Source organism: Miniopterus natalensis, chromosome 8 (genome assembly GCF_054644295.1).
Source record: "Miniopterus natalensis isolate mMinNat1 chromosome 8, mMinNat1.hap1, whole genome shotgun sequence".
NCBI classification, from domain to species: Eukaryota; Metazoa; Chordata; class Mammalia; order Chiroptera; family Miniopteridae; genus Miniopterus; species Miniopterus natalensis.
The window spans coordinates 68,540,162-68,567,695 of NC_142088.1; the positions used below are offsets into that span (position 1 = coordinate 68,540,162).

Here is a 27,534-nt window from a genome sequence, read left to right on the forward strand (position 1 = left end):
TGACACATAAAACAGATAAACTGTACCAAACCATGATGTGCAAAACAAACTAAGCTTAATTTAGAGCTGTATGTTCCAAAACAAGTGTACAGGTGTAATAATACTACACAGATTCACATATTCTAGGATAAAGCTGCTGAGTATTCTAGCAATCTACCCGGCTTACAAATTCCTCCCCTAAACCACCCTATGCCTACTATATCTCCTGTAAGATTTATGATTGTTATGACTCTTGATGATTAATTTCTTTATCATTATAAAACATTTCTCTTTATCTCGGGTAATACTCTTTGTCTTAAAGTCTATTTTATCTGATAGTAATATAGTCACTCTGACTTCTTAAAGTGGATTTTTGTGTGGTATATATTTGCCATCTGTTAACTCTCAACCTGTTTCTATTTATTTACTTATGTATTTATTTATTTATTGAATTTATTGGGGTGACATTGGTTCTCAAAACCATAGAAGTTTCACATGTACAACTTAATAAAACATCACCTGCACACTGCATTGTGTCCCCATCACCCCAAGCAGTCTCTTTCCACCTCCATTTACCCCCCTTTGTCCACTCCCACCTAACCCCCACCCTTTTTCCCTCTGGCTGTCACCACACTTGTCTGTGTCTATGTATTATGTATATATGTTTTTTGGCTAATCCCTTCACCTTCTTTCATCCAGACCCCCTCTGACAGCTGTCAGACTGTTCCATGTATCTATGCCTCTGTTTCTATTTTGTTCATCAATTTATTTTGTTCATTAGATTCCACATATAAGTGAGATTATATGGTATTTGTCTGTCTCTGACTGGCTTATTTCACTTAGCATAATAATCTCCAGGTCCATTCATGCTGTTGCAAAAGGTAAGATTTCCTTCTTTTTTAAGGCTGCATATGTAGTGTTCCATTGTGTGAATGTCCCACAGTTTTTTTATCCACTCATCTACTGATGGGCATTTGGGCTGTTCCCAGATCTTGGCTATTGTAAATAACACTGCAATGAACACAGAGGTTCACATGTTCTTTCAAATTAGCGTTTCAGGATTCTTAGGATATATTCCCAGAAGTGGAATCTCTGGGTCAAAAGGCAGTTCTATTTTTAATTTTCTGAGGAGGCTCCATACTGTTTTCCATAGTGGCTGCATCAATCTGCATTCCCACCAACAGTGCCGTAGGGGTTCCCTTTTCTCCACATCCTCACCAGCACATGTTGTTTGTTGGTTTATTGATGATAGGCATTCTGGCAGGTGTGAGGTGATATCTCATGGTAGTTTTTTTTTGCATCTCTCTGATGATTAGTTGAGCATTTTTTCATATGTCTCTTGGCCATCTGTATGTCCTCTTTGGAGAAGTGTCTATTCAGGTCCTTTGCCCAGTTTTAATTGAATTGTTTTTCTTCTTGGTGGTGAGTTGTATAAGTTCTTTACATTTTTGGAGATTAACTTCTTATTAGGTGTATCAGTGGCAAATACATTCTCCCATACAGTGGGTTCCCTTTTTATTTTGTTGATGGTTTCTTTTGCTGTGCAAAAGCTTTTAGTTTGATGTAGTTCCACTTGGTTATTTTTTTCTTTCTTTCCCTTGCCCTAGGAGATATATCAGCAAAAATATTGCTTCAAGAGATGTCTGCGATTTTATTGCCTATATTTTCTTCTAGGATTTTTATGGCTTTGCAACTGACATTTAAGTCTTTTATCCATTTTGAGTTTATTCTTGCAATTTAAAGCATGTCTCTTATATACAGCTGATATTTTTAATCTTCTTTTAAAATCCATTATAACTATATATACCTTTTAGTTATAGTTAATGTAATTACTTATGTGTTTAAATTTGTATCTACCGTCTTGTATTGCCCCATCTATTCTTTGTTCCTTTTAACCTCTTTATCTTTTGTATTAATAAATTAAAATGACCTCTTGGCTATTTAGTTATATATCTGCATTATTAGAGGTTTACTAATTAGAGGTTTTTTAGTGAGAACTCCAGGAATGAAAATTTCATTCTTAACTTTTTACAATTTACTTATGGTTAATATACTGTATCACTTCTCATTAAATATTAGAGTCTTCCAACCATGTAAGTTCATTTACCTTGCCAGTTTATTTTTTTTTTATTTACTGAGGTTTAATTGACATACAGCCCCCTCTTAAAAAACATCTTTACCTGCATATTTACTGTTTCTGGTGCTCTTCACTCCTTCCTACATGTCCAACTTTTGTCTGGTATCATTTTACTTCACACTGAAGAACTTCCTTTAGCACATTTTGTAGTGCCAGTCTGTTGGTGACAACTCCTTTCCGTTTCTATTTATGTAAAAATGTCTTCCATTCAATGTCCTTTAATTAAAAAACATTATTAATAGACTATGTTTTGAGCAGGTTTAGGTTTAAGGAAAAATTGGAAAATGCAGGGAGTTCCCACATACCTCCCACCCAACACATACACAGTTTCCCCTATTATTTACACTTGTATTGGTGCAGTGCATTTTTAAAAAATATATATTTTTATTAATTTCAGAGAGAGGAAGGGAGAAGGAGAGAGAGAAACATCAGTCAGTTGCTTCCTGTAGTGTCCTGATGGGCAATCAAAGTCATAACCTTTTAGTGTTTTCGGACAATGCTCCAAACAACTAAGCCACCTGGCCAGGGCTCATGGATTATGCTATTAATGTTGTATTTAGAAAGTCGTTGCTGAATCCAAGGTCATCTAGATTTTTCTCCTACATTATCTTCTAGAAGTTTTATAGTTTTGTGTTTTACGTTTAGGTCTGTGATTTTTTTGAGCTAATTTTTGTAAAGGGTGTAAGGTGGGTGTCTAGATTAATTTTTTTGCATGTCTAGCTGTCCCAGCACTATCTATTGAAATATCAGTCCTTTTTCCATTGAATTGCCTTTACTCCTTTGTCGAAGATTAGTTGAATATATTTGTGTGGTTCTGTTCCTGAGCTGTTTATTCTGTTCCATTAATCTATTTGTATGTTCTTTCACCAATACTACACTGTCTTGATTACTGTAACATTATAGTAAGTCTTGAAGTTGGATAGTTTAAGAATCCTCGGACTGTTCTTTCTCCTACTATAATGTGTTGGCCCTTCTGAATCTTTAGCTTCTCAATAAAAACTTTAAAATCAGATCAGTTTATCAATATCCACAGAATACTTGCTGGGATTTTGATTGGTAGTGCATTGATTCTGGGAAGAAATGCTAGCCTAACAATATTGAATTTTCCTATATATTTCTCTATATTTACATGGAATATCTCTGCATTTATTTGTCTTTTTGAGTTCTTTCGTCAGACTTTTATAGTTTTCCTCATAAAAATCTTGTACATATTTTCTTAAAAGATATATACCCAAGTATGATACATTTTTGTTGCTCATGTAAGTGGTATTGTGATTTAATTTCAAATTCCAATTGTTCATTACTGGTATATGGGAAAGCAGTTGACTTATATGTATTACCTTGTACCCTGCTACCTTCCTGTAATCGGTTATTTGTTCCAGGGTTTGTTTTTTGGTTCCAGGGTTTGTTGATTTTGTTGGTTTTTTAAAAATAACAAAGAAAAAGAAAAGAAAATCAGAGCATGCCAATTTCCTGTTTAAAACCTATTAATGGCTCTATATTGCCCTTGGAATAAATTCAGACTCCTCACTGTGGCCTGCATGGTTCAACACAATCCTGCTGTGCAAACCTCACATACTAGCTACCACCTCCTCCCTTGGTCAGTGTGCTTGAGTCATCTCCGTTTAGTTATTTGAACAAAGCTTAAAGTTCTTCCGCTTTCTCGGCCCTTGGAGCCGGAGGCACCCTCTGCGGAATGCTCTTCCCAGGCTCTTGTATGGCCTGCTCATTCTCATCTGCTAGGTCTCGGCTCGTTTGTCTCTTCTATAGTAGTAAGAAAACTAATGAAAGGGTTTTGTTTTATTTTGTTTTGTTTTACTATTTCACAGATCAAACATCCACATACCAACCAGGTGAAATAGAGATAGAACATTGCCAGCAGTCATGTGTCCCCTACCAATTATAGTTCATCCTCAACTCAAGATAGGTACTACCCCAACTTTGATGGTGATATTCTTGCTAACCTTTATAGTTTTACTATAACATAGTTTATTTATAATAAAATTCCATCCCTAAACAATATAGTTTAGTGTTGCCCGCCTTAAATAGAATCATTTTATATTTTGTGTATGTATCTTATTTTATTTACATTGTGCTCATGAGATTCTTCCATGCTACTATGTATAGTAGTAATTCATTTATTTTATTGCTATATGATGTTCCATCACATGAATATAACACAATTTATTTATCCATTCAACTACTGATGGACATTTAGATTGTTTTCAGGTTTTGATGAATTATGCTGCTAGAAATATTCCTGTACTTATGTCTTGGTATGTATTTGTGAGAATAGTAGGAATGGATTTTCTAGGTCATGGAATATGAGTGTTAAACAACTGGATAATGCTAGTGTTTCGAAGTGGTTTATCTAATTATACTTTATATAAATTTTTTGAGCAAAAGGATTACAATCTGAGAGATGCAGATTCAGCTAGCAAACCAAACTGAGCTCCTGTGAGAAGAAAGAAAGGGTTTATAAAGGCAAAAACCACAAAGCGCAATTCTTTCATGCAAATGAAGGATTGCTGGGTAGTTTAACAGGGATTGGCTAGTTCCAATATGCGAATGAAGGGGCAGAAACTACAAGGGGGGGGTCAAGTCTATATGTGTCCATACAGCAGTTGTTGTTCCAGGATGTTAATGGCTGGACTCTGAGCTGAGTTAAGCAGCAGGTTTTGCAGCTTAATGGCAGCTTTAAGAACTGAGGCACAAGATGTGCACAGGCTGCCTAGGCCCCACTTCTTTCATAGTCTCTTGACTATTTTGAGTGACTCTCTTATCCATGAACATGGTATATCTCTCTATTCATATCTTGTAAGCCTATGAATAAAAATTTAAAAAGTCTTGGACACATTTCATTAGATTTATTCCTAGATATTTTATATCTGTTGGTAATATTGTAAATGACATCTTTTCAAAAATTTTATTTTCTAACTGTTTTTGACCAGCTCATAGAAATATAGTCCATCTTGATTTTGTATCCACTTATTTTATTAATTCTTATAATTTTTATTTTATTAATATAATTGTTTTGCATTTTCACATACATATTTGTATTAACCATAAATAATGTTAATTTTGTTTTTTTCTTTCCAATCTTTGACTTTTTGTGTCTTGTTTTTTGCTTCTTTTCTTTTTCTTTGGACTTAATGTGCTTACAAAAATCTCTGGCACAATTTTGAAAAGAAGTGGTGATAGCAGTCATCCTTGGACAATATGGGTTCTTATTTTCACCTACATTTTGACTGGGTAATTTTTTATTATCTTGTTAGTTCTTCTTTACTGTTAAGAAAATCCTAAAATATTTTATCCAGCATTTTCATTTTTTATCTGTAGGAAGATTGGTCCAAATAACATAGCCTACCATATTCTGGAAAAACCTGATACATGCTTTGTTTTGTTTTAATCTCTTGACTCATCTCCTTCCATTTATCTTTGCTGTCATTGATTTAAATTGTCACCATTATTTTTTTCCTGACTCATTATAATAATCTAACTTTTCTATCTGTCTCTCTCCAATTAATTTTCAATCCTGCTTTCAGGGGGTTCTTTCTAAAATACAGATTTACTCATGTGTCTCCCTGAATATTTTCAATATTTTGTGCTTTTATCTTTTCTCTGGACATGCTGTTGTTTAGTCTACCTGCAGTGTCCTTTCTGCCTGTGGTTTACCTGGTGAATTGGTTGTCCTTCACTTTTCAGCTCAGATAACTGTCTTTTCTGAAGACTCCCTATGTCCTTCTGTGTTCCCCCAAGATTCATCTGTTGAAGCCCTAATCTCTAGTACCTTGGATTGTGACTGTATTTGGAGATAAAAGTTAAAATGGAGATTTAGTTAAAATGAGGCCATTAGAGTGGGCCCTAATCCAATCTGACTGGACTCCTTATTAGAAAAGGAGATTAGGACACACGGAGATACACCAGGTCTACAAATACACAGAGAAGAGACAATGTGGGGACACAGTAAGAAACAGCTATCTGCAAGCCAAAAAGAAAGGCCTCAGGAAATACCAAACTTGTTGACCTTATCTTAGACTTCCTGCCTCAGAACTGTGACAAAATAAATTTCTGTTGGTTAAGCCACGAAGTTTGTGGTATTTTGTTATGGTAGCCCTAGAAAACTAATATACCCCACTCCTTCCAACCCAGAAAGTTAGACACTCCACTTCTATGCTTTCTTAGAGCCTTTTATACAGCTCCATGGTGACCTTATCACCTAATATTACGTTTGTTTTGCATGCTTGACTCACCACTGTTTCTGAAAACCCAAGTTTTCTTGAAAAAACATTATTTGAATGAATGACTTTCTCAAAATGAGAGACAAGAGGATTACTCTTCGGGGGCCCAACTGAAATATTAATGGATTGCAGACCAGCAGAGATCCTTAATATCAGAAACCATAGTACTTTAACTTTCTCTTGACCTGAAAGCTAAGAGGCAGTACTATTCCTGGTGGGGGGAGAAACAAGGTCGAGTGTAGGAAGTAAAACAGAATGACAGTGCTTGGATTAATGTCAGACTACTTCAAGCTGAATTGGGTGATGAAAGAGTATACATAAAACTAGCAATCACTGAGTGCTTTTAACCCTGAAGTCTTCACTCACGAGAGAAGCATGTGTGTGAGTTGTGTGTTAACACAGTAAAAGCGGTGAGAAGTTCAACATTGTGGTCAGGCCAATTAAGTTCAATCCCTTAGCTCTACCAATTATTAGCTTAAGTTTTGCAAGCCTCAATGTCCTCATCTGTAACATGGGAATGATGATGATTATAGTGTTTATAGAGTTGTCGTGAGACTTAAATGATATCATTCATGCAAAGGACTAACTTTGCAAGCATTTAATACATATAAGCTGTTGTTATGATAAAACATTTGTACCCTATTCAGTTGAGTATTTATAAGATTAAGTACATCTTTAGACTAGAACCCCCTGTGTCCTTCAGTAAGTGGCAAGAAAAAAACTAGCAGCACACAAATTCCAGGTGGCCTCATGTTTTAGAATGCCCCGAGTATACTTTCTCCTGAGTATGCATTTGTAGTCCAGAATTTAAAGTCACATACAGCTGGGTTTATTACTATTTTTGACTCACAAAAGTGCAGTCCTTTTACTGAAGTTTGCTCTTCAAAATATCACAAGTGTAGATAAGAAATATGTTCTAATGTAAGAATTTCCATTCGCTGGTACTTTCTCAAGCATGACTCTAAGAGTGCAACCAGTTTGGGGGCAATCTGTTGGGTTCTCACTATATTAGATTCAGGTTTGGAAAGGGGCCCTTCTGGCACATTAGAGCAATTATAATGGCTTTCCTGGAGAAAATCTCTGTGAGTTGATGCTAATCATGGAAGTGCACAGGGATCCAACTCTTCGAAGTACTTAAACCGCAACTTTGAGGAGTGTGCAATACTTGTTTTCCTTCCTGGGTGAGATTGTCCTGCTTTCAATTCTCCAGGCTAAATGCACAGTGGATGGTTGCCTGGGTGACAGCTCGTAAACTAAGTAGTCGTTCTGCAGCTAGCTGAAGGGTTTGTGTACACAGAACCAGCTTTAAATATATTTCAAAAGTACGTTGAACTGTGCAACACTGGAAAATAAGCAAAGAAAAAAAATCTAAATCTATGCTGCTTTTAAATGGACCCCTTGTTGAAGTGCAGGCTGACAGCTGACCCAGAAAGTAGTGCCACAGTGAGTTAGGATGACGCTGACTGCTGTTTGGCTTGATGTTTCCTCCACTGGGTACCAACTCTCTCGGCAAAGCACTCCATAGGTAAGCCAAATCTCCATTTTTCATCACATTTTACATAATACCATATGTTGTAACAATTTCTTTCTCCCCAAAGTGTGTCCCAGAGGAGGAATATCAGATAAATGGAGAGAGAAAACTGTGTCCTAATCTCAAATAATTATATCCTTAGAGTTGTAATAAACTACTTTTGACTTTTCCAATATTGAGACAATCCCTTCTAATCTTATGCAAATACCTCTAGACTATAGGCTAAACTCGTAAGGACATGAAAAGTATATAAAATTGCTTCCATTGAATTATACCCAGCCACAATCTTTTATTTTAATCACCAGAATATGTGTTAAATTTACGTGGTACAAACCTTGTAACCACTCAGTATTGTATATTTGTGTTCTTGGCCATATTTTCTCAAAATGAAAGAGGATTCCCATTGCTTTCAGTCTTAATTTCTTAAGATTCCAAATCAAATATACAGTGTAGTAAAAATATTTTGTTTTAAAAGTAGATTAATCATGCATACAATTAAACATAAAAGAGAATGGGCTTCATAGATGCTAAACCAGAAACCCCTGTGCAATGAAATATTATTGCTCAAAAATGATTCATCAAGCCCTGGCCGGTGTGGCTTAGTGGCCTGTGCCCAGAAGGATCTCGAGTTTGATTCCCTGTCAAGGGCACGTACCAGGGTTGTGGGTTTGCTTCCCACCCCCTATTGGGGGGTGTGCGGGAGGCAACCAATTAGTGTATCTCTATCACATCGATGTTCCTCTCTCTCTTTCTCTCCCCTCCCCCTCCCTTCCACTCTCTCTGAAAAGCAAGGGAAAAAATATCCTTGGCTGAGGATTATCAACAACAACAAAAAAAATTGATCAGAACAATCTTGAAGGGAAAATTGAGAAAAGTTTTCTTATGAAAAAACTTAAAATGGAAATGTACATACTGAAGATCACAAAAGGAAATGGAGCTCCCTAATAAAAAGCAGTGAGTATCTGTCCGTAGGGATGCTGCTATATGTCACTCTTGTCTTCTTCCAGTCACTACTGAGTGTGTGAGGCAATGGATGACCAAATAATGACCACATTGCCCAGTATTGTAGTGAATGGATTTAATAACTTTTGGGTTGCAGTTTGGTTGAAATCTTAATTTTCATTTTTTATGTAGATGATAGATACTACTTATAAAATACTCTAATTTAAAGGTTACATTAAAAATTAAACTACATAAGGTCCAGCATAGGATATATAGTCAATAATATTGTAATAACTATGCATGGTGTCAGATGGGTACTAGATTATTGGGGTGGTCACTTTGTAAGTTATATAATGTGTAATCACTATGTTGTATACCTGAAACTAATATAATATTGTATGTCATCTGCAATTGAGAAGTAAAAAAAAAATTTCTTTAAAGAATTAAGCCACAACTCCATAACATACATTGTCTTATTTTATTTTTTCCATCACCATTTATCCCCTCTATGCCCTCTTCCACTCCCCCCAACCCCCACCATACGTTGTCTTTTCATTGCTAGGGATAATAACCTTGGAAAAAATACCTTTGGGGTCTTATTTCCAATTTATGACTAAGCTGATGATGCAAATGTATATTTCTTGCCTGGTTGTTATTTGCATACCCAGTTTTCAACTTTATTGAAGAACAGGTTTTAATTATTTTTTGTTTCTGAAAGCATTTCTTTTACCTAACATGATATTGCAAATACTGTTGCATTAAAAAAAAAAAAAGTATGTAAATCCAAGTTGCAAAGTTAGTTGCTGGGACAGATATCTATCCTAGTTTTAAATTTTTCTGTGGCCTGATTTTGAGTGTATCATCTCTCCTTTAGCTCTTAGTAAAATTCCAAGGACATGGTGCACTTAATGCTAATGATTAGGATAATGATGATGAAGGGACAACAATCTTCCAAACGTCTGCTTCCCTTAGAAGAGTTTAAAGAAAAGAGTCAGGCACTGATGAGAGTATAAAATGGTACAGCCATTCTGGAGAACAATCCGACAGTATTTGGTGAAATTAAATATACTTGGCCCATTCACCTCAGAGAAACTTTTGCATGATGTGAAATAAGGCCTGAACAAGGATATTTATCACAGTGCTGTTTGTGGAGTGGGAAGTTGGAGGCACCTTAGATGCCCATCACCAAGGGAAGGGATAATAAAATAGTATGGTGTTGAGCATGCACGATACAGCCATTAGAAACAGACAACCAGAGGTACACATAAGTACAGGCTAAAGCTTAAAAACAGTGGTAAGTTAAAAAATAAGCAACCAAAATAGAACTAGAGGCATGGATACATGGAAAGGACTGACAGATGTCAGGGGGGAGGTGGATAGGGGGACTGGCTGAAGAAGGTGAAGAGATTAGCCAAAGAACATATGTGCACAGCCCATGGACACAGACAACAGTGTGGTGATGGCCAGAGGGAGGGGGTACAGGGGCTGGGTGGAGGTGGATAAGGGGGGGCAAATGAGGGACATCGGTAATAGTGTCAATAATAATATTTTTTTAAATGAGTATTTGTTAAATGAATTTTAAAAAAGCAACCAAATCTATAGTACGATATTATTTCTGCAAATTTAAAACAGGCACACACACATAATAGCACCATATGCCTTATAAAGACATACAGATATCTGAGGATACCTCCAGGAACATTAGATTGGGTTCCCGTGAGGCAGAAGGGAGTGGGAGAGGGGATTAGAGCTGAAGGGGGAAAAATAAAATAAAACGAAAAGAAAGCTGAATGAGGAGCGTGGTTAACCCAACCTCCTCTACTAAAGGTCCAAACGAGGACATGAAAATAGGCCTATTTTACAAAGTTCCTTTAAATACTAGTTGCATTAAGTTTTTTGGGCACTAGCACCCACATCTCTCCAGTGTGCAATCCCATTTTGCCAATGCCAGTGTTACCAGACAGGGACCAGCCTGGGGCAGGTCTGCCTCAGGCTGGCCTGTAGTGTGTAAGTTCTTGACCTCGTGCAGGAAAGTTTTCACAACATGCGTCCAGGTGGGTTTGAGAGTATGTTTATTAAAGCTGGGGGCAGCGAAACAAAGGAAGAATTTAAGATAGAAGAAGCAACAGGAGAGAGCCTCGGTGGTGCTCTGCTTTGACTCCCTAGAAATGTTATAGGAAAGCAGCGAGCCAAGGTGGGGCTGCTGTTACCTCACTGGGAAGCCAGAGAAAAAGGGAGCCTTGGAGACAGGATTGGGGTGAGCCCAGGTCGAGCTGTCCCAGCCTGCTGCTCCCCTGGTTGCAAGTCTCATGGGGACCCTTAGAGTTTAGGAAAAAATAAAAAGTTCATGTCCAAGCCCTGGCTGGTGTGGCTCAGTTGGTTGAGCTTCATCCCGTGCACCAAGAGGTCACTGGTTCAATTCTAGTCAAGGTACATGCCCAGGTTTTGGGCTCGATCCCCAGTAGGGAGTGTGCAGGAGGCAGCCAATCTATGTTTCTCTCTCTCCCTTTCCACTCCTCTCTCTCTAAAATCAATAACAAACATATTCTTTTTTTTAAAAAAAGTTCATACCCAAGAACGGGCATGGGCATGCTGTAGAGTGAGCCAGCACTGATATCCTTTCTTTTGGTGAAAATTTTAGGGGAGGGTTTCAGCAGAATATTCATCAGCTTTCCAGGTGCAGTTTTTAATATGTTGATGCATTGTTTGGCTTGTTTTACTGTTTTACTTAATCTTGGGTCTGTTTTGCTCTAATGAGGTTTTTTGTTATTTGTTCCCCAGACTTCATCTGCCCTTGGGTTTGTCTGGCAGAAATAGCATTAATTGGGTCTCTGTTCTCTATTTTCCTCGACCAGAGTGGTTTAAGCTATGTATTCTCTGGTTAGGGAGAATAACCATTCACTCTCAGGTGTCCTTGGTTAGGAGAGATAAGGTCTTGCAATTCACCAGCTGGCTGTGAAAAGTTCAAACTGTTTGGCCTTGTTTAATTTTCTTGTTTCAGTTTCTCCATTCCACTTGCCCAGGGATTTTCCTAGCTTCTCACTGTCCTGCCTCACCAGTGCCTCGTTTTGCTCATTTGCAAAATGGTGTTGTTTGGAATTAAATAGATAAAATACGTGTAAAGCATTTAGAATAATGAATGGCACATAGTAAACATTTAATAAATGTTGGATATATTGCTGTTATTATTGTAGTATTATTGTTATGTAACATCACTTTGAGCAAAGGTAGGAAAAGACTTGAGGAATTGATTCTCTATTTCGATTTATTCTCTATTAAAAATTTGGGGGGAACACTAGTATTTATCCTAGGAGACTTAAAGGGAATAAGTGGTAATGATAAATGTCAATTAGAAAATAAAGTGAATTGCAAGGAAGATTGTAGATAGATTCTAATCACTAGGTCAGTGTTTCCAGAAGTTGTCTAATGATAGAAATCACGTGAGTGCTTAAGTGGGAGGGTGGTTCTGGGGGTGGGGAGGATGGGGAGGTGGAAGGTGCTTTCTGGAGACAATACAAAGGTCAGTTGTTGCCAGGGGTTGAGAGGGGGTGTTGAATAGGTGGAACACGAGGGATTTTCAGGGCAGCAAAACTACTCTGTATGATACAATAATGGTGGGGGCATTCTTGTACATTTGTCCAGACCCCTAGGATGTCCAACCCAAATGTAAATTATGGACTTTGGATAATAATGGTTGTCAATGTATGTTCATTAATTGTAACAAATGTACAACACTGGTGCTGAATGTTGATGGAGGGGAGGCTGTGTTTGGAGGGGTCGGGGAATATTTTAAGAGTCTATTCTTTTTTAAAATTAAAACAAAAAGGGGGAGAACCCCCAGCCTTATTCCAGACCTACTAAACCAAAAGGAATCTGGGAATCTTTATTTATAACAATGGTATAGCATAATACCTATGCTCACGCAAGTTTAGGAAACTGCACTGAGCTAAGGCCACATTTCTTTAAAAGCCAAAGGTACAAGACACCCTAGTTATCTGCTGGCTCCATTGCTGACCTCATCTATTATCACCCCATAAAAGCAAATGCCTGCCTCCTCCTGCATCAGGCCTTCTGCTGCCCAGTCCCATCCTCTTGGACCCATATTTTATTAATCTATGGCCAATGTGTCACAAATCCTCTTAAGCTTTATTTTCAAATTTTTGTTTCTGCCTTTCTATTCCCTATCATAATAATCTTTTAAAAGTACCAATGTTCCTAAAAGGCACTACTCAGAACTCTCCATGGCCTTCCCAACCTGCTTAGAAGTAAAGTGTAAATTCCCATCTGGTCCATTCTCTCCTCATTGACCCTGGGTATCTGCCTTTGTTCATGCCTTTCCCCAGTCAAAACTGCCCTTTCTCCTTCACTCTGGGTCTCCAAATATTATTGACACCTTTGTGTCCATGGAGTGCTCCAGCCCACTTAGCCATCCCATTTCTCTGGCATGTATAAAATTCAATATCTGTCATTTGCTTTGACAATTATATATTTTCTTTCTTGTATTTTGTCTTGACTATTTTATATTATGTTCTATTGTGACAGGTCGATAAAAGATCCTGAAGGACAATAGTATCCTCTGAAACAAATGGATGAATTTATTAAATAGTACTAATTCTAGGGTGAAGTACATGTTCTCTTTGAGAAAAAAAGCTTCATATAGCCTAGCCCATGAATTCTGAAGACATTTGTATGTTTAGAATATTAAAGACCAATTCTAGATATTTTCTTGTTTATTTTTCTTAGCTTTCCTCCACAAAGTTGTACTGTGAAATGGGCCTTTTGTTTTTTTGCTTTCAAACAAATGCCAGTATGCTGCAAGTAAATTGCCCATTCAATAAAATAGCATGTGACTGTGGTGTCAGGTGAAATTGGAATATAGAGTCTGATGAAGGATTTTCCAACAGTAAGAGGCTCCATGGGGGAGGTAGTTTGGTGACTACAAAAAAATGTAATTTAAGAGCTATTTCAATGATTTGGAATACCATGATGGGATATTTAAATTAGGATTTCCCTGAAAAATCTAGAGTAGTGGCCACCATGCTCTTCAGTGACTCACACTGTGCTAGAGTTATGGAGGATATAAAAGGGGAGGGCATGGAACGTCCTTGCTATTGAGCAGTTTACAGCATTGTTGGGAAGATTGGACTTGCAAAAAGAAAATAATATAGGGGTTTTAATAACAACACTAAAAAAAATAAAATCCTACGAATATTTTCACCAGTGGAATGAGCCAACACTTTGTATATAGTATTTCAGATCCTTACCAACTATTTGAAAAGGAGAATATCATTTCCATTTTCAAGATGAGGAAATAAAGTTCAGAGAAGTTGAATGGCACGCTCAAGATCACACAGTTGATGATCTGAGGAGGAGGGATTTGAATCTGGGTCTGTCAGGCTCTAAACTTGTGCACTTTCCGTTCCAGTGTTGATTCATTTTTATTTCTCCTGTACCACAGCAGATCTTGAAAAGTGATAGTAAAATTATTATTGTTCCAATTTTAAAATATAGGGTTGGGCCAGAGTAGGTTTACAGTTGTTCGTATGGAAAATACTATAAAAATTAATAAGTAAAATTACAAGAATAAACTCCGTTTTGGGTACTCACAACAGTAAACTTACTTTTGCCCCATCCTGTATGTGTGCAAAGAGCCAAGATTGGTGGGATGCTGAGGTTTTCTTCTTTTTCAAAATTGTCTTTAAAACTATTATAGTATTTTACACATAAAAGAAGGAAACAGGGGACCTAAAGATAGACTTTGTTACATTTGAATCACCCACTGCTTTGTTGTCTCTCATTGAATTAAATCGTTTATTTTCTCTTAAAGGCAATTATATGGAACAAGCAAGATGAATAAAAATAAACTGATTCATGATTTCCTGGAAGTTGTTTCAAGAGGTGATGTGCCACTCATCTGTGACCATATTACTAAAGTCCATTCCATCCTTGGAAACCTTGACTTTCAGCATCCAAAGACTGGGAACACACCTCTCATTACTGCAGCAGAAGGAAATCTCACAGAGGTAATATGTGCTGTCCAGGGCCCATGGATACTCTTCTACCTAAGGATTCCACGATGGGGTGTTTGGGAATAGCATTATCTCCCACCTCCATGAAAGAACGCCTGAAGATACAAAGCAGGGAGGTGCGGGATGGGGGTGAGGGGCAACTGGAGGGAGAACTAGGAGATCCTAAATAATCTAGACAGTCACCATTTTTATTTATTCCCTTAGTCAACAGGACACTAGACTTCGTGTTGGATACAAAGTTGAATCAAACACAGATGTCACCTTTAGGAGCTTATGGTCTAGTGGGACCACATAATGGAGCCTGAGTTTTTTCTTCTTTTTTAATCCCCACCCTAAGCCCCATTAGACCTGGAAATTTGTTCCCTGCTCTAACAAATGCATATAATCCTGAAAGCAGGGAGAAAAGAGTAAATAAATAAAAGTAAGACATAAAAGGGCAGAAGATTTTCCTCTTTGTTTTAGCTGTATATCCAGCTAGAGTGCCTCATACATCTAAGTGCTTAATAAATATTTATTAAATGGGTAAACTAATGATTAAATATCTATTTGGGTCTTATTGATCATTTATACTATTGTGTGTAGTAATTCATAAGGTCCTCTTTAAGAATGCAGGTGAGCCCTGGAAAGGTGGCTCAGTGGGTTGGAGCATTGTCCTGTACACCAAAAAGGTTGCAGGTTCGATCCCCAGTAGGGACATGTATGGGAGGCAACCGATCAATATTTCTCTCTCACATCAATGCCCCCCCCTTCTGCTCTCTCTAAAAATCAATAAAAACATATTCTCAAGTGAGGATTAAAAAAAAAAGAATGCAGGTGAAAGTGACAACAATATGAGCACTTAGAATTTGGAGGGTCAGCAAGGAGGAAGCTATAAGGGGAATAGAAAAGGTCTTAGAATGGAGAAACTACAGTGAATAACAAATTTTGCTCAGCTGCACAGGCCAGTGCCTCTACAAGTTCTTGAATCTAAATGGAAATGGATCCTTAACCCTGCCTGGCCACTTCAATTAGCCTCTCTCTTGACTAATTCTTAACTCTTATTCTCTTTGGATTTTTTTCTATTAACACCTTTTAAAGAAATTATAAAATATTATTATATATGCTTTTTAAAAAGAAACATGTATGCACAACTTAAAAATGAGACTAGCACCAATGTACCCACCATCCAAGCCAAAATTAGAACGTAGCCATGCCTCAGAAGCCTTCAATATGTTCCTCCTGAATTGCATCCCTACCCTTCATAATCATTATCTTGAATTTTGGGTTAATCATTTCCTTAGTTTTCCCACTTTTGCATATATTCCTAAATAATGCATTATTTGCTTTTCCCGTCTTTGAATTTTATAAGAACAAACCTGCACTTCATGTGTTTCTCTGTAACGTGCTGCTTCTCTTCATTATTATGTTTTTGAGATTCACCCGCTTCAACACATGTAGCTGTGGTTTTTCATTTTTACTGCTGTTTAGTATTCCATTTATGCCACAACTTATTTGTCCGTCTTACAAATTGTTAGTCTGATACAATTTCTTGGGTTCTTGGCATAAGAAACAAAGCAGGGTCAGAAACAATAGTTTTTGCCAGAGTATTACTGGTTTTATGTCAGTTCCCTAAACCTTAATTCCTACAGGATGATAGGAAGGGGACCGGAGGACCTGATCAAACAGAGGATTGGATTGCAGGAGAAGAACCCTAAATTTATGGAAGCCAAATCTTTTATAATGGGCATTAAGCAAACCTACTCTTTGCTCCAGAGGAGATACTATCTCTATCCAAGGCTGTTCACTATACAAACACTACACAAATAAGCTTGAAAAGGGAGTCTGGGGCCAAGGCAGTCAGTGCTCCTGCCCATTAGACTTGCAGAAATGTAAGAGACCCAGGGAGCCTTGTCTCCTAAAAATATCTACCCTTTATTTCTACATTGTCTTCGTTTCTAGTGAATTTTCTCATGAGTAGACCACTCTGTTGGTCACTCTGACTAATCTGACGAACAGAGGCTGGGATCAAATCCATCCTTTTGTTTCACACAACATTCAATTAAAGCTACTATATAGGACTCCATGCAGCAGAATGAGGCCATACTGTAGGCTAGCCTCAACCCTGCCATGCAGGGCCCTGGACCCCTCCAGCTGAGCAAATCCCGTAAACCACCAGGACCTGCCCTACAAAACCAGGTGGCTTTTTCCTTAGGTTTCTCTTTTGATTAGTCCCATTCATTCTGAGGCATCAATCCAGGTATAGTAGCATGTATTAGCCATTGCAGACTTCACCTTGGCCCACAGCAGGAAATCTAGGGCAATTATATCACGGGTAACAACCCTGGCCAGTGATTTGACTGCTGATCAGAATGTCTTTCAAGGATGAGATGGTGTGATTGGTAACTTCAGCTAAATTCAGGGGCAAATGTTGTCCTCCTTTTTCTAATGGTCTGACTCCTATCTTAGGAATAATTATCCACAGGGGGCACATAAACGACAAGTCAGCTATCCCTCTGGAAGCTCCCCCATATAACCAATGGTAGCTTCATTTTGGGGAGATCTCTGGAGTCATCTGAGGCTATATCATCTACTGATGGTATTTCCTTAAAGATTTGAAAGTCTCTTGTGACCACCCCTAAGGCATAAGTCACCATGTTTTCAGAAGGGATGCAAGTTAATGCCAGATTTCTACTCAATAAGTATTTTCCCTTTGGGGGGAGGTGGTTTTACAAATGGGACCTGCATTAGTAAGTGGGCACAGGTTGACATTACCTTCATGTAGCTTTTCAGATGGCCAGTAGGCCTGAAGATTCCCAACTCAGTCTGAATAATTGTGCCTGGTCCTTGATTTAGAGGGACTATCAGTACTGTTTGCCCATGCCAATAGCCTAGTAGCAGTTACTCGCCCCACAGAATGGATGAGTGATGGCTATAGGAGTGAGGATAATCTGGTGTTGATAGTGTTTTACATGGAAGGTGCAAGATCTGGGGCTGCTGCCCACCATTGTTAATAGACTTCTTGGTAAGGCTAAGGGAACTGGCAAACAAATCATGATTGGGCTATCTGGCAGGCCCAGCAGTCAAATTTAAGGTGCTTGTTAATGTTTTATAGAGCCACACCAGGACATTTTCTTTCAGGAGGGTGGTTCTGAAGGACAAGGGTCATTAATGTCCCTCCCTCCCCTGTACCCTACAGAAAGTTCTCTCTTTAGGTACGAGGGTTGTTTCTCTCCTTCCACCACCACTAAGTCTGTGTGTCACATTTCAGTAGCTACAACTTTACCCCTATATCAGAAACATGGAGTTTTTTACCTTGTGCCCAGTCTACATTGGTGGTTGTTGCCATGTCTGATTATAATGGGTCCAGGCAGCAATGGAGGCAATGTGGGTCAAGTAGGGTCAATCAATAGTTTCATTCCAATCTATGTCATCAGAGAGCAGACCTTTACCATGGGTTCCAACATGAGCTGACCGAGACAGTTTGCTTTTATAGTTCACAACTTAAAGAGAGGGGTTTTTAATCTGTCAGTCTATAATTTTCCAAGTGGCAGACCCAACAGCTAGGCCATGGGCAGCAGCCCAAGAATTAGTAAAAACCAAGTTCATTAAGGAGAGTAGTGGCCAGAGCTATGTGAATAGCCTTCAGTGCTACCCATTGAGTGGAACAACTGCATCCATTGTTGGTTCTGTATCATTGACACAGAGGCCAACCAGCTGCAGCAACCCAGTGCATGCCATTGGGTTTCAACCTGGCTTAACCATCAGTTACCCAGGCCCAGGCATTTAGGGGACCTCTGTGAAGTGAAATTCCCCTGAGCCAACAGTCTTGCTTCAGGTGGTGAATTGTGGGATAAAATTTCCCCTGAATGAAAAGGTACCACATTTTCATGTAGAGCGAAGATGCTAGTGTGGCCAGGTCAGTGGCTTTCCTTTATTCCTTTTTAAAAATATGTCTTTATTGATTTTAGAGAGAGAGGAAGGGAAAGGGAGGGAGAGATAGAAACATCCATAAAAGAGAAGCATCAGTCATCTGCCTCCTTCACGCCCCCTACTGGAGATTGAGCCCCAAACCCGGGCATGTGCCCTGACCCAGAATCAAACTGGTGACCTCTTGGCATGGGTTAATGCTCAACCACTGAACCACACTGGCTGGGCAGGCGGCTTCTTAAATATATCATTTCCATGTGAAGAGCAAGGCTTGAGTCTTTCCCGTCATTCTAGTCATCAAGTCCAAACTAACTTACCACAAAGAGGGAATTCAGTAGGTTTACAGTTGTGAATCACATTCTTTTGAGTTAGTAAAACTGTTGTGATAATCATAACCTGCATGTCTTTTCCCATAGGAACAACTGTAAACCTCCTTTTGCTCACCCCTGTATTGGGCCTGAGGGTCACAAGGTCTCTATGCATAATGTGTTCAGTTTTGACAAGAGCCACTAGCAAGCTAATATCTACTTTTCAAAAGTGATGTACCTATTGCATATGTCAGGGAGTCTATAAGTCCAAATCCCCAAGGGACAACTCTGGGTGGAGACTCCCTCCCTTTGCCAGAGGCTTCCCAGTTGGCAATATGATCAGTCATAGAGACTCAAAAGGGTCAGGGGCTCCAAAGATGCTAGCACTTCTCTACATAGTAACTCATCATGGTCAGAAGAATCCTACCTGACACTTAATGGGATTGGGAAGTATACACTTATAATACATTAATTCCTATTGCAGATTCAGATATAGAAGCTGCAACAATAGTACACTGAATTGACCCCAAAAGCACCACCCACAGAACCACGCTAGCTTTCCTTCCCTACTGCAAACCCCATTAGCTGAATTCAGATACCCACCCAAGGATTGGGCAGCAAGCAATGTGACTCCAAGAGCCATAAAGGCTTGAGTCTTTCCTCTCCCCAGAGTTCACCAATGTACTCTCATGGATGGCCATGATCTTCAGTCCCCTTTGAAGATAGGGTGTCCCACTTCTTATGCTCTTTTTCCTTAAAGCAGATGCGGTTGGGGTACAGGGGGCTGGAGAGGGGTTAGGAACAAGGAGAAAGGGTGGTTATAGGCCAATAAGCAAGGTACATTTACTCCTGGTTTCCAGAAACATGGAGGCTTCTCGTTGTTCAACTAAGTGAAGTCCTGATGTTTTCAGTCTGTCTAAAGCCCTCTATCAGGTGGCAAAGTAACTATTACTGATACCATCTACTTCAGCTACAGGCAAGGGTGACTCAGTGGCTATGGCCCCATTGCTTTCTGACTGGAGCTTCAGGGTTTGAAGCCTTTGGTTGACTCGGACTTAAATTTCACAGCAGGACCTTTAAATTTTTTTTTTAAAGGATTCTACATTAATATAAATCATTTGCTGACTCATTGTCATGATAACATCTCTTAAAATTTCACCTGATTTTGACATAAAGTCTACGGGAGTTTTTCAAGGCAGTGGGGCTGATCAGAAGAAACGGTCTAGATTTCTTTGTGTCTGTTTCTCTTTCTCTAGTGAGTCACCTTCATCAGCAATCTAACCCAATCCAGGCCAGTAAGAACCTGAACACCAGTTAATGCCTCATCTGTAGTTTACCATGGGAATTTTTCTGTCTCAGGGAAATCCCTCAAGAGAGCCAATGCTCCCTTAGAGTAGCTAAACCTACTGCAAAAATTCTGAGACTCTTCCTTCATCATTAAATGGATCTAAGGTGGTCAGCAGGAAGGGCTAAGCTGCAAGATAGCTATTGTCACTCCTCCTTATCAAGCATTATGCATCTTACCACCCATATTCTAAATGAACCTGCCAAAGTTCAAAGTGTGCCTGGTTTCTTACTATTTCAATCATCAATTTTCCTACTTCCATCCTCAGTGAAGACATGCATCTCTGTAACTGTTGTCTGAAAGGAATTAGAATCTTCTGCTCACCCAGGACAAATCTTGGCATTATTTGCTACAATGGCGTGAACCTGAGGCCAACTGCCAGATTGGTAAGGAAGGTACCACCCACAGAAGAATTCTCAAAAACCAGGAGACAGCTGTTTTAAACTTATTTCCTGATAGACATCCTATAACTACCTCCCTGTTTAGTTCCTTAAACAGTCATGTGTAGTCAGTACAGTGGAAGATCATTAAGTGTCCCATTTACCATACAATTTGGTTAACATATTTGTTACCATTTCCCATGAACTTTTCTTAAATACCATTAATTAGCCCCTGAAGCCCTCATTCCTGTTTAATCATCTTACCTTTTGCAAAAATTATCAACTGTGAAGCAGCTGAAATTGCCATAGTTTCAGAGTCTGGCAGAAGACACAAGATCCTGGGTCAGAGAAAAATGATAGTTTATTATTCATAATAGTAATAGCCAGCATTTGCTTCAGTTCCATGAGCCCCAATTTCCACAGGGCAACGTGAAGAGGTGATACCTATACACATACAGTGGGCTGGATTATAAGAGAGGAATCCTGAACTGATACAGTGGACAAGAGGACAAATGACATTCAAAGCTCTGGAAGGAGCTGGGGGGGGGCCGGGGGTGGGGGAGAAGCAGGAGTAGGAGATGTGATGAAATCATTAGTAGCTAACTTGAAAGGCCTTACCAACCCCTTTTTAGGAATTAGAATTATAATCTTCAAGGAAATGAGGAGAGGGAGAGGGAGAGATGATGCCTCTTCTTATAAGGACGCTAAGCCTGTCATATCAGGGCCCGCTCCTTACAAACTTATTTAACCTTAATTACTTCTTAAAGGCTCTCTCTCCAAATACAATCACATTGCAGGTTAGGGCTTCAACATATGGATTTTTAGGTGACATAATTCTGTTCATAGCATTCACAGTACTTTGTTCACACTATATCCTTTGCTTGAAACAATCTTTCCCAGCAGTCTCTGCCTAGTCAGTTGAGTCTGTTTCCACAGTTCTCAACTTAGACAGCACTTTCTCCAGGAAGTCTTCCCAGCCCCTCTAAGACAGCTTAACAGGTTTCTTCTAAGTGCCCCCCTCTGCTTCCTGTATTTACCCTAACATTGCGTATATCACACTGTGTTGTAATTATCTTTTTATTTGTCTCTGTTCCTCACTAGATTGCAAATGCCTTAAAGGCTGGTCATCTGTCTATTCATTGTTGAGGTCTCAGCACCAAGAACAGTTCTTGACACACATGCTAGTCACTCCCTCAATCCATATTTGTTGAGTAAATGATGCCTTCACCATAATTGGAGCTTGTTCTCTACCTAGAAATACTTGAAACATTCAATAATCTATAAGCCTGAATTTTGGGGTTTGATATTCTAAAACTACAGATGATACTAATAAGACTTGAATGTTTTATCTGGACATGAAATACTCACAGACCGTTAGTTTAAAAAAACTGTAGTATCCTCAAACCATCCACATTATGGAGATTTTTGTTTCCCAAATTTACAAAAGGCAAATACAATCACCTACTTCCAAATCAGTTCTTCATTTTTATGCCCCTCTTAGTCTCCTTTCCTATATCATGAATCAAAGCCACATTTAAGTAAGTTTTCCACTCAGCCCCGAAAACACTATTGGCCCTGAAAAATGCTAAACGAGAATGTTGTGGTGTTGCAGGTTGTTGGGTTTCTTCTGGAAAAGGGAGCAGATATCACCCTTTGCAATTACAAGCATCAAACTGCGGTCCATGTGGCTAATTGTGATGTCCAAAGACAGCTCTTGGCCATCAATGAAATCCAAGCTCCCCAAATGCAACTTCTACAAAGTTCATGGCAAGGTGATCTAGAACAACTTCAACAATTGTTGGTCAGTCAAATTGATGTTTGCTTCTGCCTTCGGGTAGGTGGGTGGGTGGGTGGTAAGAAGGGCACAGGCTACATATAACTCCTTTTAAAGGGAAATCAGTTCTTTGCAAATACAGTCCCAGGAAGTTTCAGGCAGGAAATATGAGAAAGAAACAGGATCAAACATGACACTGGGTTGAAAAATAATGTAATAAAAGAACAAAGCAACAGCCTATTTCCACCTTCCTGCTCTGGATGCAACACCTCTGGGAAATGATGTGGTCCCAGGATGCCCCTGGAGAGCTGTCAGCTTGCTCAGATGCATTCCCTTGACATCATTGCCGTTTGTACAATTGCTGCTTAGATCCCTTTGGACTAGTTGCAGTTATTATCTTTATCCAGAAAAGGGAATCTGAGAGCCTAGCTTTGCATAGTATTTAGTTGTGACTAAAGGAGTTAAGACGATACATTTTTAAAATGCTGTCTTCATAGGGTATTGATCTTCTTGGTTAGATTTTCTACCCATAGATATTCTTTCCCAATGTAACTTGCAAAACCATATGCATAACCGAGGGCATTTACCTTCAGAGATACTGTCAGATCACATCACCTTTTGACTGAAAGAAAATCAATTGCTGCTAGGAAACAGTTTCTTCCATTCCCTTATGGTAGAGACACAAACAGATAAAGAAAAAGTGAATGACATTCTAGTCACCTAGAGTTCAAGAAAATATACAACAATATCCAAAGGACTCTACATTTTTTGTTGAATTAAATGATAGTCTAAAATTGCCATACGTCATGAATTCTGGCTTAGAATTCTTTTTGAAAGACAGTACATTTTATCTTAATGGTATTTGCAACAGTTGTAATCTAGTGTCTGTTTTTGTGACCACAGTTTTCACCCCTAAAGATTGGCAACTGAGTTTTAAGAAACTGGTGCCTATAACTGGATCCCAAGTTTAAGCAGCAGATGCTGAATTAATATGCTGCTGTAAGACTTGTCTCAGCTCAAAATTTTCATGTTGGTTCTAACTAATAATAAACATTGATATAAGAGGTGGTTTCTTTTCAGAGACTGAAAAAAAGTTAACTAATTCCCACAACACCACTCTGAGGTAATATCATTATCTCTAGTTTGTCCCTGGAGGAACTGAGGTAGAGACGCTGACTATATTAACATGGCATAAAGTGAAATAAGATGAAAATGAGTGAGTTACTTTGGTCTATGAAATAAACAATTTGGATAATTTGGCCTTCCAGTAGCTTTTCAGTTTTGAATTATCCAAATTTAAAATTTAATTAAGACATTAAAACAACATTTATATAGCCTCCATTTGATTATATAAATACAGTTAAATGAGAGGCCTTATTATTGTAAATCAGCCATTCATTCCACAAATGTTATTGAGCCTCTGTCAGACACTCTGCTCTCCAGTCGTTAAAACAGCCCTGCAGGGAACACACTGTTATTGCTGCTTTATAGCTAAGGGCTCTAAAGGCCAGTGAGGAGGGTTGCCAGTTTTGCAAATAAAAACACAGGACACTCAGTTAAATTTGAATTTTAGATAAATATCAATTTTGTAGTATAATTATGTCCCAAATGAAAATGATTCATTGTGTAACTGGTGGTGTCCCTTATTTTATCAGTGTGATTTAATCACCTTTCAACAGAGTGTCCTTGATAGAACCCTATCAGGGAGGTTAAATAACCAACTCAAGCTAAAATTCAAACCCAGGGCTGTCTGCCTCTCAGGCTGTGTTCTTTCAATTCATCAACTCCCTCTCAAATATATTGAAGTTAAAATAAGAATTTGGTCAACCAATGAAAATGCAAAGATTAGTATAATAAACATTCAGAAAAACATAAAGGAAATAAAGTTTCATGTTTTTAAAGGCATCTGAAGAGTTCCTGGATGTAAATTTCCCCAACCAACATGGCCTGACCCCTCTGATGCTGGCTGTGAGAGACGTGGACCTGTTTGAGAGTCTTGATATGCTAACAGCCTACAGTCCTGTGGAGGTTCTGACTGAGCTCCTCAGGCATCGTGCGTGAGTATGAGTGGTCCGTCATCACCTATGGAAAGGCATAGATGCCATTCTTATTTACAGAAGTCATTTAGATTGTTCAAATTACATATACTAAATGCACATGGGTGTTCATAAAAGGGACTTTGCAGTTGCAAAGTGATGTACGGATGTTGGATGTTGCTATCTATTATTCTTATTACATTGGTCCTTTGTTTTATTTGTTTAAATACTTACTCTTTTCATAGTTACTGGGCATGTCAGATGATTCTTTAGTATATAGCTTCCTACCTCCAGTGTGTTATTAATTATTTTGGAAAGCATTGTCCATTATCAAAAGGATTTATAGTAGTGATTTCCAGTAATCTAAAAATTACTATATGCTAACATGCTCTTTTAGGAGGGGACAAGTAAACAATTAACTTTTAAAAAATCAGAGGGTTAACAAGTAGCCTCCCATGCTAGGATTGGTTTCCTGATGCTGTTTGTTACCTAGATATTTTGTCATCAAATAAGAACACATGGCCCAAGCTTTTTCATATGGATTTTGTTTTGGGGAGGGAGCTTAAAAAAGAAAAGTATAATCTGGAATGTGAGCTATTGTAAAAGTATCAGTTAGTATAAGAGGTTGAAGATGGAAGTTTGAAGCTACCTCAGAATTTAGTGTTGAGGAACAGCTGAGGAGATTGGATACCACCCCAGAGATGGTGCTCAGTAGTCCTGAAGTGGGGTCCAGAATACAGGAGATTAAATGATGCCACACAGAGAAACACTATCCAGGCAGATGAACAAACTGAGGTCCCAACAAGTGAAGTGACTTGCTTAAGGCCACATATCAAGGTAGTGGCAGTTTCCTGATCCTTGATCTTATGCTATTTCTCTTGAATCGTGACCTTAGTGGAGAAAAGGCCATAATAGAATATTGTTTCGTATCATAAAACAATACCCAGTCCCATAACAACAGGTTCAAATTCGAAGGTGTTACGTCGGAGACCATGCTCAACTCTCTCCTTGTCCCAGAACATGATGAGTGAAGTTTTACCGTTGTTTCCTCACCATAACCTGTTGATCCGGTTCTCATCATTTACCCTCTGGGTCTCTCTGAGCTGATGTCTAGATTCAGTGCAGCATAGAGAGGATATTAGTGCTGTTGCAAGGAGCCCTAAGATCAGCCAGTTGGGCTTAACAACCACAGGGCAAAGCAAAGAGAAATGAAAAGACCATGCAGAGCAGGATTTTATGACAAGATCTCTCCACTCAAACAAGAGCCTATGAAGTAAGCATATCAGCTTAATTTTAAAGAGAGATTCTACTATTTTGAATGATAAAAATTAGGTGTTAGCCTTAGAAAAAAAGATATATCAAGAAAGTAAGCAGTTAGCTAAGACACTGGAAAGAAAAAGTCAAGTCAACTGTTTGGAATGATAGGACAATGGTTTATCAGGATGTTTTATCTTTACTTAATTTATACCTCACTGAAGAATTATGAAAGTTTTTGTCCAAAACTTTTTCCACAAATATTAGAGTGTTTCTAGAAAAATTGTCACTACCTCATACATTTTGAAGTCATTATTGTCATCCCCAAACTACATAAGATTATTTTCATTTATTTGATGTGTCAATGTTTCTCCTTCCATATTCATTTTCTTTTTCTACAGATTTAACTAATAATCTTTGTGTTGATTCTATTCCTCCTAGAGATCCCAAACTCTGTGACTTTAGTGGAAAATCAGCAATACATTATGTGTCACAAGTAAAGAGTTTTAAGAAACAGCAGTTATTGGACATTCTGATGAATTCAATGCCCAAACCAGGTAAATATTTTTATTTCATTTTCAAATGTTCCCAACTATAAGAGCCCTACTACGAATCTTTCTTTTTCTACATGTATTTGATGGTCCATTTAAAGAAATCTAGCCAACAATTATTTATTGAGCAGTGACTGAAAGCCCATGACCAGGTTCTCTGAGGGATGCAAACAAGCCCTTTGAAAGTGGTCAGAGACACATCACATAAGTCAGAGGAGAAAGAACTTATTGTGAACTTGAAAGGGGAAGAGGGACTTACGGTGGTTCTTGAATGCTGGATGAGATATGGTAGGAAGAAAAAAGAGAAGGCTTGATAGAGACAGGGAAAGAGAGTCTGAGCAAAGACATAGCGAAAGGCAAAATGAAAAAAAATGCTACTGAGTAACATACGACTTTGTGAAACCTGCTTGACTTTATTGTTTAATTGGCTTTTTGTTTGAAGCTTCTGGGCAGGAACCAAGGGTACACCTAAGAGGGTTTCATGGAAGAGGTGAGACTCAGTCTGGTCCTTGAAAAACGATGGGATTTGATTTTGTGGAGCAGAGGCACCATGCTGTAAGGGAGCATGGTTATCCCAGGACCAAATGGGAGACTAGAACCGAAAGTTCATGTCAGGGAAAAGGAACGCATAACGTCAGATACATAAAGACACTGGGTCCATTGAGGACCCATTAAAAGTAAAGCTGATATAATTTTTTCCAATAAAATAGATTCACTAAAGAATTTGAACCAGAGAATGATGAAAGCCATGTTTTAGGAAAATTAACCTGTTCTTATTGTGTAGGATGGGTTCAAAGAAAGAGACTTGTGGCAGGGAGCTCTATTAAGAAAGTATGGAAGTGTCCGCATATGGTGGTAAGAGCCAGGGAAAGAATCCGTGGGCAAGGTGTGGCAGGAGGTCTGAGAGGTGCTGGGTGTGGTGAGTTTAATAGATATTGTGAAAGAAGAATTCACAGAACCTAGTGATGTAAAGTTGATAGAGGAGACACAAAGACAGAAGTTGAGAAAGAGTTGAGTCAAACATAATTCCGGAGTTTCAGCCATGGGACGTGGGAAGATGGAAATATAATCAACAAACTAGAAGAAGGGTGGTTTGGTGAGGATATTAAAGGTAATGTGTT

At 38.6% G+C, this 27,534-nt stretch overlaps 1 protein-coding gene across 5 annotated transcripts in view; it reads left to right on the forward strand.

Moving 5' to 3' along the window:
* Window positions 1-14,679: 14,679 nt before the first annotated feature.
* The window catches only part of MAP3K19 (mitogen-activated protein kinase kinase kinase 19), a 43,936-nt gene continuing 31,081 nt past the window's right edge, over window positions 14,680-27,534 (forward strand). For 3 of the 5 annotated variants that reach the window (XM_016206241.2, XM_016206243.2, XM_016206242.2), the window contains exon 1: window positions 26,398-26,419. In XM_016206241.2, the coding sequence (XP_016061727.2) occupies window positions 26,398-26,419 (22 nt within the window). Of the gene's footprint in view, window positions 14,854-22,410; window positions 22,600-24,474; window positions 24,630-26,303; window positions 26,420-27,534 lie in introns of those variants that run through there. The other 2 variants (XM_016206239.2, XM_016206240.2) reach the window with 1 other exon arrangement.